Source organism: Embiotoca jacksoni, unplaced genomic scaffold, assembly GCF_022577435.1.
Source record: "Embiotoca jacksoni isolate LCO1_2020_lvr unplaced genomic scaffold, fEmbJac1.0.p SCAF_34, whole genome shotgun sequence".
NCBI lineage: Eukaryota > Metazoa > Chordata > Actinopteri > Embiotocidae > Embiotoca > Embiotoca jacksoni.
The window spans coordinates 2,663,493-2,681,909 of record NW_027185386.1 but is presented as its reverse complement, the minus strand read 5'-3'; the positions used below and the strand labels follow the sequence as shown (position 1 = coordinate 2,681,909).

Below are 18,417 nucleotides of genomic sequence, written 5' to 3'. Positions count from 1 at the left end.
AACGGAGCCGTTCCAAAAATCCTTTAATCCACAGATTTACTCAATAGTTGCGTCCACAGAATTGTTTAGTCTTAAAATAATAAAATAAAATAATGATAATAATATATACGTATATAAATCAAGACTAATCCACTCGAAAAACCTTTGCTTGCTACTTTTAAGATCAAAATGTATGTTGTTTTTTTTTTTTTTTTAATTATATTGATTGCAACTAACTGTAAATAATCCTCAAAAGGTTCATTTCCATCACTTGTGCTGCCAAACTTAAATTTAAAAAAAAAAAAAAAGCAACCTAAGATTGGAATAAAATGAGATATCACGTAAAGTACATCAAGCAATCAACAAAAAATGGGGAAATAACAATGTTTAGGTAATGCACTTATTTATTTTTATGTTGCAATAAAAGACAAGAGAGGAAGCCATATATTTACATATTTATCTGCAGTGCATCAGTAAAAATATGTAAAATGAAAATAATGTGCAGATTTGGTTATTTACCTTCCGCTGGTTTATGATAATTACCACAAAGATGTTCTATGTTTTGGCTTATTCTGTTTTTGATATTAACATTTCAAACAGAATAACATTATGTAAAATTATTTATATTAAACAAATATAATACGTCACATCGTTTAGGGCTTTTCTTTTGAAATACTCGATCGGAAGTTTCCTTTATGTTTCAGGTACCTTCACACTCTCCTTCAGGGCTGAACGCCAACAGTCACAGCCTGAATATTTCCTGCTGCATCTTCAAAAAAATACCAAAATAATAATAAAACAGCAGCATTGAGTTTTTATGTTTTATGTACAAACTGTTGCTGGATTTTATTTTTTAATACCAAACAATAAAATAAAAATTAGAGACCTGTGGCACCACGAACACCCAACAACACAGCTGGTTTAATCAGCCAATTCCATTTAATAAAATTAATAAATGTATATCAACAACCCTGCAGTGTTAATATATGGATTTATAAATATAAATTAGTGCAGCGTTCTCTGCCAGAAAATTGAGTTTAAGTTAAATATTTAATTGCTTAAAAGCAACAAACAAACACATTGTGACGTATAAACAACAACAAAACATCTGCACATATAAAACATATTAGAACACACAAGTTTTCACGGTAATATTTGGAAAATACAGACATCTTAATCTCCAAAAACAGGAAATAAAAGAAGGAGGGTGGAGCGAGTATCAATTTATATGATGAAAATAAAACTGATGGATCGTCATGGTGAAGTCGGTCCCAGAGCCCGATGGGCGAGTCTTAGGTTCTCTTTCAGCTCATCGGCCTCTCGCTCGGCCTTCGCCCTCATGATGCTCAGCTCCGTGTAGATGTCCTTGTACTTCTTCGTCGCGTTCCTCTTGTCCTGGGACACACACAAAAAACAATCGGCTTATTTTCTCAATTAAAGAGGCATTATGTTCAGATGGACCTCCAGAAAACAAGTAAGGAGGAGTCACTTTATCTAAGGACACGATAATAACTAGTAGAAAAAATGGATTGACTTTGTATTTGATGAGAGAAGTTGAATGGGAGTCGACAGAGCTGGAGGCTTTTTGGAGCCGACCTCTAGTGGCACTCGGTGGTATTGCAGCTTTAGGCGTTGCCGCTGCGTGCGAGACTCTCACCTTTTGTGCCGCCTGCAGATCGTCCTTCAGAGACGTGATCTCCTGCTTCAGACACTGGACCTCCGACTCCTTCACTCGCAGCGTGATCTGCAATAAAAACCTCAAGTGTTCAGAAAACGGAGGAAGTAAAAAGTCGGGAGGACACGCGGTTTTTTTTTTAACGTGGGATTCAGTTCCAGGTGACGTCAAAAAACAACAAACACACCTGAATATTTCCTGAAAATAAAACCCATAAGCGATCATCGCTCCCTCCGCTCTCCACTATGTATCCGTCTCTGCATATAAATGGTTATATTTTCCGTTTTTTAATCGCACTACGTAACAGATGGTCGGACGGGAAGTGTCCCCGGACAGAGATCAATAATGCAGTTGGTGAGAGTTGCCAAAGTCAGACGTGCTCACCTCCATCTCGTAGACGTCCATCCCCTGACTGAGCGGCAGCGCGTTCTGTTTGGCAAGCGAACACAGTCTGGTGATCTCAGCGGCGAGGTGGCCGCTCAGCTCCTACACACACACACACACACACACACACACACACACACACACACACACGACAATCAGGCTGCTGCTGGTTCGTCTTCTGACTTCTTTTTTTTTTTAAGCTGTTTTAATACCACAATGACAGCTGAACTCTCACATCTGGTTTCAGCTGTCTTTGCATTCAAAGTGATTCTGATAAAGTCAAACCTTTTTTTTTTTTTTTTTTTTTTTTTTTATCTAGCTGCAGCTGCAAAACCAGCTCTTCATTCTCAGTGAATAAAGCTACTTTAAAGTCATAAATCAGTGAAATCTGCACCCACATATTCATTCATTTCGGCAGCTACCTTTATTTCTGACATCAATCAAGAGCGAATTTCCATAAATCCACTTAGAAAACAGGAACTACTGATAGCGAATTCTGCATATTTCTAAAAGTGCTATAACACAATATAAACAAGTACAGGCTCATAATAAACAGAGCTCCGGACTGTGGTAGTTACAGCTACTTCCTGCCTGGATGATTATCCCCAAGTGGACGTTAAACAAAGAACACAGACAGGAGATGATTAATGGCTGTTGTCATTTTTTGATCATGTTAACTGGCATTTTAGAGGCAAAAACAAAAAGCAGCAGAGAAAAACATGAAAAAAGAAATAAATACACGACGTTCGGCTGGGATTGGATTGAATATCTGTAATTCAATTTATATCCGACATAAAAAGGAGCTTTAAATTGGGGCTTGAAAGGCGTCACCTGGTTCCTGGTCCTCAGGTCCTGGTTCTCCTGCTGGCACTGACACAACGCCTTCCTCTCAGCGTCCACCGCCTGGACCAGGTGTCCGTTCTCCAGACACTTCAGGGAGAACTGCTGCGACAGAACCTGGAGCTCCCGCTGGTAGGAGGCCAGCTCCTCGCTTCACACACACACACAACACACACACACACACACACACACACACGATTTGTTTTTGCCGGATTTATCTTCTACGTTGAACGCAGCGGCCGAGTCGTACCTGTGCTGCCGGTGAATGTCCTCCAGCTGCGCGTCTCCGTTGTTGTTCTCCGACCGACATCTCCTCTGGACCTCCCGCTGCAGCTCCTCCCGGTGGGCGTTCTTGATCGCCGCGATCGCTGAGGAAGACGAGGAAGAAGAGGGAGGATTTTTATACTCTCAATATCAAATGGCAACAAAGGAAGGTTGGTTTATTTCCGTTTTTTGGGTCTCTGCATTTTTAAAAGTGTGACGGAAACACACTCCTGCGCGCTGTCGATATGTCTCGTTTGATTATTTGTCATTTGGCAAATATTTGTGTTACTTTTTGAGTAACTCCTCCTCACCGGTCAGAGTGGCAGCGCTCTCCTCCTCCAGCAGCCTGTCTCTCTCCACCAGGAGGCGCTCCACCTCCTGTCGGTGCCTGCGCTGCAGCTCCTCCACCACCTTCAGGTGAGACTCCTCCATGCGGGCGAAGCCGTGCTCACACGCGACCTGGAAGGACGTAGAAATGCACAAAGTGTTGTTGTTGTTGTTGTTTTTACGACAAATCAGATCAACTTTATTTAACCTGAATTCAATTTCATTCTCGTTTATGAGTTTGTTCATCCCCGTGTGCCGTTTTGCCTTCATGTTGTTCCAGGCTGCATTTGTAGGATACAAACTTCAGTTGTAGTTCACAAAAAACTGATTTTACATGGAAACAAGTTTATGTATCTATGTAATGCGAAAGCCTTAAAAAAAATAAATTAAAAAAAATGTTTGTTTTTCAAAATTGGATATTTATAAGATGAAATATTCATATCTACAGAAGCCACTCTTAGTTCAGAGATATACTTGCTATAAAACTACACGTTGGTTTGTGCGTGACAGCTGCCTCACGTATCCTGGTCGCACACATCCTCAGAAATGATTGAAACTGCAAGATGCAATATACATATGACCAGCAGGGGCAGCGCAGAGGTGTGACAGGATCACAAACTAAACGGAAACAAGTCGGAGTCGTCCACGCAAGATGGAAAATGCCAATACATTTTTTTTTTTTAAAAGTGTTTATTGTTTATGTCGGGTAAATCCCGATGTTCCGATTCCACCCTCGTTTCTCCGGTGCGCCCTCTGGTGGATTCCTGCGGTAACACGCGGACGGCCGAGAGTCGAGTACGTGAGCGACAACGTTCGTGGCCGTTAACGCGAACACGCTGTGATTCGATCCGAGAAGTCTCCGGCCGTGAACAGCGCCCCCTACCTTCAGCTTCTCCAGCTCCTTCTCGTGCTGCGTCCGCGCCCGACTCATCTCGCCGTCCAGCTCTTCCTTCATCTCGTCCGCTCGGACCGACAGCAGCTCCTCCAGCTCCTCCACCCTCCGTCTCAGCGCCGCCGTCTCCACGTTCGAGATCTCCATCCCGCCGATCGAGGGCTCGTCCTCGCCCGTCTCCTCCTTCACCTCCTCCGGTGTTTCGCTTCCCTCCCAGCGTTCCTCCGACAGCTCGGTGTCCGTCTCCGTCTTCCGAGCGCCTCGTTCCTCGACGTTCGACAGTCTCGCTTTCAGCTCCCTGTTCTCCTCCCTGAGGTCGCCGAGGCGTCTCTCGTGTTTGGCCTGCAGCCGGCGTAGATAACAGCAGTAGAGCGCTTCGGTGGCCGCGGAGTGAACGAGCCAAACGGGCCGCTCTGAAAAGTGCCGATCGTGCGTTCTGTCTGCGGCCGGCCGGAGCTCGGAGCCGCCGACGGACGAGGCGACCCGCCGCAGCAGAGAAATCTTCATCCGCGTGACGTCTCGAGGACGCAGCAGCTCGTTGAAATTGTCCGTCTTTGTCGTTTCTGTCGCCGTGACGCTGTAAACGATGTCCAGATCCTTGAGAGCCTCGTGTTTCCCCTCGTCGGTCTCCGGCAGCAGACGGTGGCCGGCGAGCATCGTTCGTCTCTCCAACATCAGGAGTTCCGTCGCTTCGCCGAGAAGCGCGTCGACCGGGTCGGCCGGTTCGGACTCCTTCAGCTTTTGAAGCAGCGAACTCCAGAACTCCTCCTCCCACTTCAGCTGCTTCACCACCGCGGGACCGCCCTCCTCTTCCTCACTTCCTGTTTCGTGGCCCAACGTGTCGATGACCTCCAACAACCTCCCCAGAGCTCTCAGCCTCGTCTCCATCTCCTCCGTCACTTGCCGCGTCTTTCCTCCGTCTCCTGCTCTCCGCCTCTCCTCCTCCAACTCCTCCGTCAGCCTCCGGACGTCGGCCTCCGCCTCGCCGGCTCTGCGGAGGTGAAGCTCGTCCGCCTCCTTCAGCTCCGAGTTCTGCCGCCGGAGCTCCCCGCAGGTCCGCTCCGATTGGTCGAGCCGCCCCTCCAGCTCCGTCAGCTTGGCCTCGGTGGCCTCGAAACAGCGCAGCAGGTATCCCTCCGCTTTCTCCGCGCTCCTCTCGTCCTCCTCGTCGTCTCCGGTTCGTCCCGCCGGGTCGCTCAGCTGCAGCAGCGCCTCCGTCTCCCGCAGGGTCTCCTCCAGGGAGGCGATGAGCGTCCGGGCCTCCAGGAGCTCCCGGTTCCTGCGGCGCAGCTCCGTCTCCGCGTCCTCCGGCCCCGTCGTCCCCTGCTGCTCCGCCTCGGGGAGGTGACGGGGCTCCGCGTACCGGCCGCTCAGCTCCGCCTTCAGCCGCTCGATCTCGCGGTCGGCCTCCGTCAGCTGGTTCAGCATCTCCTGGTTGCGCTGGTTCAGAGCCTCGTTCTGGCCGGTGAGCAGCTCCACCTCCTGGGAGAGGCTCCGCAGCACGTCCCGGTCCGGAGACGAGTCGTCTCCGCCCGCGGGCTCCAGAATCAGCTCCTTCGTCTGCGTTTCTGAGGCGGGAAACAGCTCGCGGTCGTCTCGGCGCAGCTCGTTCTGCTGGTTCAGTCCGATGATCTCTCCGTCGCTCGGAGGCAGATCGAGTCGGCCGTCCGACGCCGGCGACAGCGAAGGCGACGCCTCTCCCTCAGGAAGTAAATCCTCCAGCTCCTGCAGGTTTCCCTCGGTGTCGAGCAGCCAGATGCTCGGCGGCTGTGGAGCCGACGGAGGCTGGAAGCCGCGGAGCTGCTCCCGGAGGTCCCGTCCGACGACGGCCTCCGGCTGCAGGAGCTCTCCGGTGTCTTTCAGGTCTTTTAATCGATTTTCATTCGCGTCCAGCGGGAAGAAATCTGACTCCGAGTCAAGCTGAGAGAATTAAAACAAGCAGAGAAAAGATAGATTAGACTGAAATAATTAAAACGTTGTCACATAACGAGGCAAAAAAAAAAAAAAGAAGCATCTTCCAGACCTGCTGTTTGTAAAATCCTGCTGAAATGAGCTGAGCTTCCAGCTTCAGCCTGAGACGCTCTGACTCGGCGAGCTGAACCTTCAGATCCTCGACCTCCAAAAACACAAAGACAACAAGTTAACATCAAATAAAAAGCCTCCGAATGTCCAATCCAGTCAATCTAATCATAAAGGAACCAGAGAGGACAAATACAACAGTTAGAAAGACATTATAAACGTCTTTAATTCAGCTTTTTTGCTGCGACTGAAATCACTGAACCAGACCGGAAAAACGGAGCAAAAAAACAAAATAAAATGAGCAAATGAAGTCGAGATGAAGATTCGCTCCTTTTCTTTTTTTTCTTTTATTAAACATTTGATTCACTGCTAACTTTAAGAATATAGTTTAAAAATAAAAGGTGTGTATCTCCGCTCACCCCCTTCCTGTAGCCGTGCAGCATCGTCTCCGTCTCCGTGGCGACGCTAGCTTCAGGAAACAGCGGGACGGTACTGTCCGGCCTGAACGCCGTCTGCTCCACCCGCCTCCAGCACTCCTCCACCTCCTCCTCCACCCTCTGCTGCGTTCTGGGACTCAGCGCTCGGACGCCGCCGTCCTCCGTCTGCCCTCCGGCCTCCCCACCTCCCCCCACCAGAGAGATACCCAGCATGCTCTCGTACCTCCTCCTCCTCTCCTCCCGCCTCCTCCTCCTCTCCAGCTCGCCCAGCTCCAGCTCGCACGGAGGTTTGGTCCTCGGAGGATCGACGTCCGCCGCCGGCTTCCTCTGCGGCCTGAACTCGGCCCAGTCGAAGGTCCTGTAGCGGCCCTCCCGCCGTCGCTCCGTCACGCTCCGGGGTTTGGGGCGGGGGTCTCGGTCCGACGGGACGTCGGCCGACGGGGAGTCCCGAGTCACGTCCGGTTTGGGGAGGACTTCAGGAGGGCTGCAGGCGACGTGGTGGCCGGGAAGACTGAAGACAGGAAAACATCAAAAACATTTTCAGAACAATTTAAGATTATTCAAGTAGAAATGAGAAACATTGGCTGTTGATTTGTTGCTTGAATATTTTTCACTTTTGGCTGCTGGTTGGATGAAATTTATCATTTGAAGATGTCGTTTTGAACTCTGGGAAACTGTGATGAACATTTTTCATTATTTTTCAACAGTAGACACAAAAGATTTAACTTAAAATAATCAATTGAACAACTGATAATACAAATAAAATCATCATTAGCAACCCTGATATTAATTAAAACAAAGCTTTTATACAGTATTTTGTCAACAGAAAAAGAGCAAAGATATTTTCAATTTATCGACAATATTTGAAATGAAATCTCAAAACTATTGCATATAATGGTAGACAGTTTTTAATTAACAGCTGTACCGAGTTACTTGTCAGGTCATATTTTTTAATAAGTCATCGATTCCCTGCAAGATTTTTGTCTTGAAACGGTGTCTTCCTTGTGTCTCCTTACTGTTTCGGAGACCCCCTCCTCCATTTACCGTATTTTTTACAGTGTTGTCTGAAACGCAAAAGATCTGAAGACTTCTTCCACTGCAGGAAAAACAGGCTTTAAAATGGTGGTTTTTATTATTAAAAACCTGATTTTGAGTTATTTTTAGTTGCAAAACACATTTTATTTGATCCTACAGGAGTATTTTTATTCATCTTTTATGGTCTCGCGTGCATTTAAAAGGCCCTTGGTCTGATTACCTGGCCACGTCGGGGGCGTTGGCCGGACGTACGTTCTTCATCAGCGCCTGGATCCAGTTCTTGCGGATCCCCGCCGTCATGGCCGACAGCGTGAAGACGCACTTCGGGGTCTGCAACATTCGATCAGATTTAACTTCCTGTTTAAAGCAGCAGCAGCAGGTGAAATCTGGACCGTTTCGAGCTGCTTACGTGTATCTGAAAGCCGTAGTTTCTCTGCACCTGGAACTCGGACACGCTGAAACACTTCGTCAGGTCGATTTCTCCTTCGAGGTCGGAGGCCTGAAGGGAAAAAGAAGAAAAACCTCGTCGACGACGCGCAAAGACGACTTTTATTAAGGAATATACATCTAATTTCAAAATACCTCCTCTGCTATCGAGTCCTTGTAGAATCTCAGACTGTCGGTCGACAGCACAAACCAGTATTTCTTCCACTAGAGGGCAGCAGAGGACATTTGACAGCTTGTTAACTCACTATAAATACGTGTAAAACCTTTTAAATCATCAATGTAACTTGAGTTAATCAGTTTTAACGGTGAGTTTAAGACTAGAAAATATTTACCTGATCGTTTTCATCCAGTTTCATCATCCAACCTTTTTTAAAGTTCAATAAATCTGGCTGTAGAGGAGACAAAAACACAAACATATTAAAAGAAAATTACATCTTTACGTCACTTTCTATAAACAGTCTTTGTGGTCTGATGGGTGACCGTCCGACTTACCGTCATCACCGTGTCGGACGTCCTGCGGTCCAGAGACTTGGCCCGTCTCGGCGGAGGAGCGGGGCAGAGCTGGACGATGTCGCCGCACGACTGCAGCTTCTGCGAAAGAAAAGGAAAAGAAAAAGAAAAAGTCCAAATCAAACTTTTCTGAGAGGGAAAGTTTCAGAAGACGTGACGTGTTTTCTGAGTTGTTGTTGTTGTTTTTTTGCAGCCTGCATTCCACCGGCCGGAGAGACCGACAGCGCGGCTGCTTGGCAGAGATGTCGGCCGTACGGATTAGACCCTCTGCAGAGCACCGCGGGGAGTCCGAGCAGGCTTTTCTACACTGCCTGTTAAACTCGTACTCACATCCAGAGTTGGACTCGCACACGGATGACTAGATCTGGCAGAGGAATGCCTGAAACGGCTTTTAGAGGCCACGTGATCTCCCCGATGCTCACCGGAGCTTTTTTGTCTTACGTTTCAAAATGATGCTCCAAAAAAGCAAACTGTGAGCGAGATCCCGGCTCCTTATGATCAGGTTTCATGGCGGCTCTTATAACAAGTCTGGATTACACGGCATTAAACGAAACAAGGGTTCGCTTTTTGTTTACTTGAGCCTCTGCTGTTGAAAAGATTCATTCTTCTCTCTTATGTAACCACTTTAATGGGAAAAGAAAAATGACCACTTTAAATCGCCACAGAGCATTCTTTGTGTTGTGTTTTTTTTTTTTTTTTCCCTTCGTCTTCTTCTTGGCATTTACGTTGAAAACCATCCAAGGACACGACACACGGAGGAACGCAGAGTGAACCGTCCTCTGTTTGGGGGAAGAAGACTCCCGGAGCTGAGCTGATGAGGAGGAGGCAAATGAACTGGCCGCCCTCTGACCTCTGACCTTCTCCTTGGCTACCAAAACAAACGCGCCCAAAGACACATAAATCATCGCCAGGGCTCGATTGTGTGTATTTAAAAAAGGTAAATCCTCTGGAATGAGCGCTGCGTGTTTAATCAAAGATTAACAGCTGCCGCCGTGACGACCATCTGTGTGGCGCCGCGGCGATCTGAGCTCCGAGTTTAACCGAGAGAGCGACGAAACAAAATGAATTAGGATTAAAAATGTTTCATAAAGTCTGAGCGGACGGAAGAAGCAAAAGTTAAATCCAGTTTATCCCGTAAGTTTAAGACGCAGACTTGAAGCTGAAGAAATATGACAAAAACGGGAGGGGGGGGAGGGGGGGTCAGTCTGAACAGCAGGAAGTCACGGAAACGCTCGCATCCTGTTGGAGACGACCTCGTTTTAATAAATCGTGATCAGATATCAAGGCTCCGCTTGTTTAGCGTTAAAATCTTTGTTTAATCTCCACGTGAGCTGGATTCTCCCGCAAATCAGCTTCAGACGGCTTCTTAGAGGAATAAAATCCCCAAATATAAAACACAGGAATACAATACGGCGGCTGCTCCTATCAACATGTCACACGTGTCACCGAACACTTCAGGAAGATCAAACTGTGACATCTTTTCTCTCGACACTTCACATCACATCACGGTCCAGGTCTTTGTTAGTGTTTTTGTTTTTCTGAGTCAGCTGTCTGGAAGAGAGTTTCAGTCTGACCTATTCGAAATCAGCCTGATTTACCGATGCAGGCCTGGTTTAACGTGCTTTATGTAAACCCCCCCCCACGACGTTTGTGTTTTTGTCGATGCTGTCACACACGAGACGGATACTTGTCGGGGTTTAGTCACCTCCTTAATCACTCGGGTCTCGCCTGACAACACGCTGACTATCGCTCCCAAACAGATGTTGCAGTTTGGAGACGCTCAGTAAACAGACGTGTGATTCTGCAGTTTCCATCTCCCGACATTTAAACTTGAATTGTGAGGAATCCCTGGAAGAAAAGAAAAAGTCAGGGAGAGGAATGCCGTCTGGCAGATTGCAGCGGAGGGCGGATTGAAACGCCTCCGGGGGCATCGCAACCACTTCTGTTCACAAAAACAAACAAACATGAGTCACCGCCTTCGCGACCCACCTGCCTCGACACGGCGGGACCGGCCTGCCTCGCCCACGCCAAACTATTTTTTTTTTTTTTTTTGACGCAGAAAACAGCCTCAGTGTTGGAGCTCTGATGTATTTCATGCGATCGAGTTAAAGTTGACGTCTCTCAAGCGTAACACCTGACGGCGTGAGTCACCGTCAGCAGGCTGAGAGCAGCGACTGGTCTTAATCACAGCGAAACCCACGTCCGGATTAATCAGCGTTATTACTATCACATGGCAGCAAAAACCACCGCAGTCAGGAAGTGGGTTTGTAATTGATTGATGCTGGCATTTAAAATAACCTGAAATCTGATTTTTTTACATTTTTTACGGTCATGTTCCCGATAAAAAACGGCAATAAAAGTTTTGTTTTTTTTACAATTCCTTTTTTATTGTTTTGTTCTGTTCTTTTTCTCACCGGTTTAAAAAAAAGTTGGCGTGACATCGTTGAGGTGTTTCCAGCGTGGTATGAGGTCAACTTTTACTGCAGGCGATCCCATGGCAACCGACCGCGACGTCACTCGTTGGTTCGTTAACCATTTGTTTGTTTTTTTGGACGAGCTGCGGATCTGGCCGAGAACCCGGGGACACTGTGACCCCGCCCACTTATACCGCAAAGCTGACTGCACCTTGTCAATCAAATTGGCCACGCCCCCAAATACAGCTCTGTTTGAGTCCTAATATCTTAGGACTTTGTATTTATAGTCTGATGGAGTAATGGAGTTTTTTTTTTTGGAGCCAGCCCCTAGTGGCCCTCAGTGGTAACGCACTTTAAAGAACTTTAAGGAAGTGGAACTGGGGGCTGAAGTTTGTTCTTGTTTCCAAAGAGTCCAGGAATACTATGAAATGGGCGAAAGCGTCAGAGGCATGAATGAAGGAATCGTAACTTTTTGTTTCTGCAATTTTTTTTTGTTAAACTACGTGAAAAAATGATTTTTATGAATTATATTCTCCTCGAGGAGTGTGTTTAGATCGTGGTATTCAAACACAATTACTTTCAATTCTTTCACTCTACTCGAGTTCATTTTTTGACACCTTCAAACAGAGCCATGCTAGCTATATCCACTTGTTCTTTATGCTAAGCTAAGCTAACCAGCTGTGGGCGATGGCGTCATAAAATGACGTGAGAGTGGTATCGAACTTCTCATAACGTTTTGCATACGATTGCATTTCCCAACACGTTGAACCGGTACTTCGACACTGACCGGCTGGAATACAGTAAAATGTGTCGTTTCATAAACGGCAAGAACTCGCTGGGGCCTGCAGAAATTATACAACACGCCCCGATAATGACTAACTGTGGGAGGAACATGCATCTGGCAGGAGACCAGGAATTACATATCGTCACTGTCTGGGACAGGTGATCAGATTCATCATCGAACATCAGGAAGTGGATGAACTGAGTGTCTCAGACCGAGTGGACGGAGCTGAGCATGCGTTACCTCCCGCTTGTTGGTACGAGCTTCGCTCCTGCCCGTCCTGAAATCAGCCATCACGCCCTCCTGCTCTTTCCTGGTGGCGTCCAATCCCAGCAGCCTCTCCGGTGACCTGCCGTGGCGAGCAAAACAAATGTATTATTAAGGTGCGTTTCCAATGCAGGAACCATACGAGAAACAAGAACTTTCAGGGTGGAGCCGACTGCCACCGATTGGTTAAATGGGACCAACATCGTTCACACCTGACATTTTTTAAAACTCAACTGCAGACAGATTGTTTCACTCGTAGTTCGGGCTGCGCAGTTAATCACATTTTCAATCTAAATGCCAACAACTCTGGCTGCAATTTCATTCTGGACATCAGCTTGCATCAAAACAAGCGCTCCTTCTCTCCCCTCGACCAATAACGACTCAGCGTTACACCGAGTGATGCAGAAAAGCAGAAACCGTCAGAGAGGAAAAAGTCCTCGGCCAAAGGTTGTGTTTAATAAAAGATCAGGATCAGATTTCGTGAACTTGCTGCATTTAAAACGGGTTCTGCGCCCGCTGAGAACTGCATGCAGCTCGCACGGCCGCGCGTAGTTACACGGAAAACCTCTCTGGTGGGAAAAAAAAATGAATAAAAAAAAAAAAAAATGAAATTACGACACACTGGGTTTTCTTTTACTCCTGGCAAAATTCCCCCAAAATATTTTCTCACCAATTTAAAGCGGTGAATAAATAAGCTACTTTAAGTCCTTTTTTTTTTTTTTCAGTTATGTTTCACAAAAGTTACATTTTTTAATTTCACCAGCACCAAAATCAGTTGTAAAATGTGCAGACAGCGTCTGTCTTCGTCACATGACTTGTTGCCTGACCGAATTTGTCACTTTGACCTTTTTAATGAGACACTTTCAGCGACGAGTCTGGAACTCTCCGAGCGAGATGTTCCTTTGGTGCAGACGCAGCTTTGAAGCGACTCTTCTCTGACGTGGAGGGTCCCGAGAAAACAACGCTGCAGATCTCTCATTACTGCAGCGTCTTGGAATTTCTGGCCTTATTTGGGGTATTTTTTTATTTACTTTTTTTGCTTCCCAAAAAAGGCAACGAAAGCGAGCGAAGAGCCGACATGTTCGCTCCGCTGCCGGGGCACAAACTGGGAGGGTTCGGTGGAAAGCTAAATTTAAAAAGTGCAGCGGGCAGATCTCTAATGGAGGGGAAGAGCAGCGAGCCTTTGATCTGGTGTTCGGCGGTGTGCGATGAGAAGCGGGGAGGCGGTGGATGTCCTTTGTGCTAAATGCTTGCACATTTTCCTTTTTTTTTTGCCCCGATGCACTTTGAAACGTCCGTTACCACCAGATTACACGCAAACAACACGCGCAGGGAAAATAAAAATAAAAGCAGCCGGCTGAAGCGTTTATGACGAGTCGCCGCCCGGATGCATTTCTCACCTTCTGTCCCGTCTCTGCCGCACGTTGTCCGCCGACGTTTGGACGTCGTTCGACTGGTTCTTGTTGTTGTTGCCGTCGGTGACCGGGGACGGGTAGGAGGACGGGACGCCTGGACGGAGACAGGAAGGTTTCAGACTGTTGGATCGCATGCCGATTTGATGTCGATGCACGTGAAAGTATGAAATATTTAAGTGAGTTCATGAAGAGATTTTGTTTATTTTTTTAACGCAAACTCGAGTTTCTTCGAAGGAAATTTTAAAGGACAATTCCGTGTTATTTGGAGCTGCTGTGTTTTTCCCTTTAATGTTCGCGTATCAGTGAAACTAACATGAGCTTTAACACCAAAACTTACGACTTTACACACAAATCATCTTAAACTTCCCTGAATCTCTGCAACAGAGGAGCGTAGTGCAAAGTCAGCACGGCGACCTGACGAGATGCGTTCAAGGGAAATGCGGCAGGTTGGCTTTTCCTCTGATGTAACACTGCGCTCCTTTAAGACCGCAGGCGGGAACAAGCAGGTCGACGCAGCGCAACATCTGATATCGTCTTTCTTTTTTTTTTATTGCGCTCGTATATCTTCCCTGTCGATAAAACCTGGCATCTACATTACCCACAATGCAGCTGGACCGCCGACAGCGCGGTCGGCGATTTCGGGCGTGTTACGAGACGTCTGGTGAGATCTTCCCAGGGAAACAAGAACAAACTCGGACTGAAGGTACTACCATTTTATTCCCCTGTAGAGCTGATATGTGCATTCTCTTATTTACACATACGAACAGGCTGAAGGGCCAGAAAAAAATAAATAATAATATAAAAACAAGCAGCTGAAAGGGGCTAAAACGCTGCGCTGCAGAGTTTGTGTTTTCAGGATGAATACCCGTCCACCGCTCGTCAACACGCTTATTAGGACCCGTTTAAGAGCTGTTTTATGGATCACGTCTGCTGTCTGTTCGAACTTTTTACGATGCCTGAAGGTCAGAGACGCACGGTTCCCTCCAACATCTCTCCGTGTTTATGACACTCCACTTCCTGTTAAAAACATACGAGACGTTCCCACGGTTACGAGTCAGGACTCGGTCAGCGGGCCCGGCCGGACGAGGGTTAAACCGAATGTACAAATGGAGAGCCGCGAGCGTGTGAACATCTGCAGGACATTATGGACGCCGTGAGAGAGAGAGAGAGAGAGAGAGAGAGGACAGGAAGTGGCTGTGATTGGCTGATGGACATGAAAGCCTGTGTGTGTGTGTGTGTGTGTGTGTGTGTGTGTGTGTGTGTGTGTTGTGGCTCTGCTGCACCTGCGGGGGTCCGCTTGGGGCCCTGGAGGGGCTCTGTGTCGGCGACGGTCCGGACAGGGGTCACGTCCGGTCCGCCCCCCCGGTGGTCTTCCCGCCACCGGCCGGATTCTGGGTCTTCCTCCGAGGACGGGAAACTGGGATCGGTCGCAGCCATCTTTGCCGGACTGGGTTCCTGAAGTTTGTCGGAAAAACAACAAAATAATGTGATTTAATCTCTATATTTTGCTTTTTTTTTTTTGTCCTGACGGTGGAGCAGAATAAAAATTAAAATGTGGAGTTGTGTGATATTTTTAAATAAAGCTGCGGTTCATCCTCTGAAGAACATGAACTTTGAATGTATTTTATTCTCCCCCGTAGATTCAGATTTTTTTTCCGACCTCGCGTGGAGACATTTATACTGACACCAACGTTGAGATTCCTCCTCTGGGGACGATGAATATGAAACATGAAACCCGATGCTTGTTGTTGTTGTTGTTGTAGTACCTGATTGGCCACAGGTTCCACTTTGCGTTTCTTCTTCTGGTTCTGCTTGTTCGTGCGCAGGTAGACGCTCAGCTGTTCGCTCCACCTGGTGAAGACACAAAAAAAAAAAAGTGAAAGAGGTGAGAGTTTCAGACCCCCCTCCACCCTCCTTCCCCCTCCACCCTCGTCCCCCCTCCACCAGTGAGGTTTCCTACTGACCCGTGGATGATCTCCTTGTTGTCGCCGCGGATGAAGATCTCCCGCTCCGCCGTGACGACGCAGAGCGCGTTCCTCTGGCCCGTCCGGGGCTCGGCGTCGCCGATGTCGGTGCACAGGTTCATGTTCAGCGTCCCCTGAGGCAGCGTGCTCGGCTGCAGGAGAATCAGAGCCGGTTTAACGAGCCAGAATCAGAACGGAGAGCCCGTTAAAATAAACCTGACAGCAGTCTGCGGTGTTAAGTGTGGAATGAAAGGGATGAGAGATTTAAAGGGGCTCACAGAGAGCGATGGGGGGTGAGGCGGGTGCGGGGGGGGGGGGGGGGGGGATGTGTGCATTAAAGGACAGGCTAAGCCCAAATCATCTGTTGTGGTTCTGCATACGACATCTGGCCTAAAGATGCCGGCTTGATCCCTCCGATACTGTACACGGAGATCCATACAAACACACACAGTCGGGCTTCCAGGACGTTCGGCGGCGGGGTTTTGTGTTTTTGTAGTTTTTCCTCACCAGCTCGTCCAGAGCGAAGCTCAGGCTGCCGTCTTCGTACAGGATGAAGAAGCGCCGCTGCCACTTCTGACAAAGACCAGAAATAAAATCATTACGTCGACCATTTATTTTTTTCTTCTGAGGGAAAACTCACAGCGCTGAAATGACGTCTCACCCTGGACCTCTGCATCGGGTTGTTGAAGTCGGTGCCCTCCGGAGCCAAACACAGCCAGCCGCCGTAGACCGGCTTCGCCTGGAAAGTTAGTTCAGTTCATCAACACAATCTGCAGCTATTTTATTTTTAATTTTTTTTTTTTATCATGTTTCATTCAGCTCAAATGCCCGGATGGTTTTCTCTCTCTGCACTTCCAGCGTCTCTAATGGGAGTATTTCAATGCTTTTCTTTATCTTTCTGACCATAAATTCAACTTCTCGGGGGCTGAATGAAGCATTGAAGTATTATACGCGTGAAAACACCGAGAAGATGTGAGCCTCAAGAGTCGTGCAGTGATTTTGCAGGTTGAGCAACACTGCTGAAATTACAGGGCACGGTGAAACCAGGCGGAGGGGTGTTAAAAAAAATAATACCTTTCTACCCCCCCCCCCCCCCCCCACGAAAAAAAACAACAACAACCGTTAAAAAAAAATTACAAAATAAACAGCCATCCCCCATCCCTGGCCTAATAATTTGTGTACAGTCCCTAATTTGACCCAAATTTTATTTTTTTTCTTTTACACACAAAACAAATTGACCAACAGCTAAAACCAAACCCAGAGTTTTAATTTTGACTTTTCATATTTGTATGCTTTTAGACATAAAAGGAAAACTGACATCAGAACATATTACACGATGTTTTCATCCACAAAAACTAGCTAGCCCACGAACAGTTCCCCTAATCCGACAAATAACAAAAAACAAATCATCTTCTTACGCAACAACAAATTATTTGGGAGCTAAAATCTAACTTTAAAATAACTCGTCTTTTATGCCACGATATAATTTTGTCGTGTCGAAAAAAAAAGAAACCCTTTTCTGTTTTTAAAGAATAAAAACACCCCTTCTTTGACAATATATATATATATATATATATATATATATATATATATATATATATATATATATATATATATATATATATATATATATAAACCTCCACCTGCCTGCCCCCCCCTTCCTATACAAATAATTTGTGTACAGTCCCTAACTACCAAAATTTCGTCTTTTTTACTGGCAGTAATTAATGGATGAATCACTTAATAGAGAAGCTGAATCTTCAAACCTTAAACTCAACCTTTACATACTTCATATTTCGATGCTTTTATAGGCCTATTTAGTCTGTTAATTTAGAAATGTATTAATTAATCCAGAGTAAACTCGCAAACTGTTAGTTAACGTCGAACAAAAGTGGAAAAAAAACAAAACCTTGTGTTTTCGGGATTGTGAGACACATTTATTTATCTGAGGGTGAACGTGGTTAAAACCAGCCGATGTTTAATCTACTTTACCTGCTCCATGTCGTGGTCGTTGAGCAGATGCAGCTCGCGGGACTTGAAGCAGTTCTGGCATTTACTTTTATTGAAGATGTTGGCCTGGAATTTGTTGCAGGGACTCGTCGCCTTCTCTCCGGACATGTTTTCCCCGCTCGGCGCTGCTCTCCTCCCGCGGTGACAATCCAAACGCAGAGCCGCTCTCCTCCTCTTCCTCTCGGCGTTGAACGAGGCGGTCTGTCCGCTGCGAACATCTGTCAAACACTGATCTGTCGACTGCTGTCGTCATCCTCGTGTCCTCTGACGTAATCGTCAGCGCTCCACATCCGGCCACAACCTACAAAATAAAACCAATTAGTGACCGTTTTTCTCTCCTTTAAAAACCCCACAAACAATCGTGGACATAAATATAGGATGCAGATAATAAAACAACAATACTTTAATAAAATAAACTGTGTAAAGTCCTCTGACCTAATATCACCATTCACATCCGACCACAGCCTACAAAGTAAAACTGGTACTGATGGTTTTTTTGTTTTTGTTTTTTTAAATAATTGAAATAAAGACATATAGCTTCTATACAGACAACAATATAACATATTAATACAATTAGAAACATTATTAAAGAACATCTAAATTGCTGTTGGCAATGTATTATGTATCATAATACAACATCCGGTCACAACCTACAAAATAAAACCAATTAATGACTCTCCTTTAAAAACCTACTAACAATCATGGACATAAATATAGAATACAGATAATAAAATAACAATACTTTAATAAAAGAAAA

At 46.4% G+C, this 18,417-nt stretch overlaps 1 protein-coding gene across 1 annotated transcript; it reads right to left on the bottom strand.

The window, feature by feature from the left end:
- Nucleotides 1-791: 791 nt before the first annotated feature.
- Nucleotides 792-17,875, bottom strand: LOC138207849 (myosin phosphatase Rho-interacting protein-like). Its single transcript, XM_069165396.1, has 22 exons — nt 17,643-17,875; nt 16,312-16,389; nt 16,158-16,223; nt 15,651-15,802; nt 15,453-15,537; nt 14,970-15,141; nt 13,672-13,780; nt 12,248-12,353; nt 8,792-8,890; nt 8,632-8,688; nt 8,435-8,503; nt 8,262-8,351; nt 8,073-8,182; nt 6,800-7,328; nt 6,385-6,477; nt 4,353-6,281; nt 3,454-3,601; nt 3,129-3,246; nt 2,870-3,029; nt 2,039-2,140; nt 1,637-1,723; nt 792-1,374 (listed from the first exon to the last, which is right to left on the bottom strand). Exons 1-22 carry the CDS (start codon nt 17,766-17,768, stop codon nt 1,234-1,236), a joined length of 4,626 nt encoding a protein of 1,541 aa, XP_069021497.1. The 5' UTR covers nt 17,769-17,875; the 3' UTR covers nt 792-1,233.
- Nucleotides 17,876-18,417: the final 542 nt, after the last annotated feature.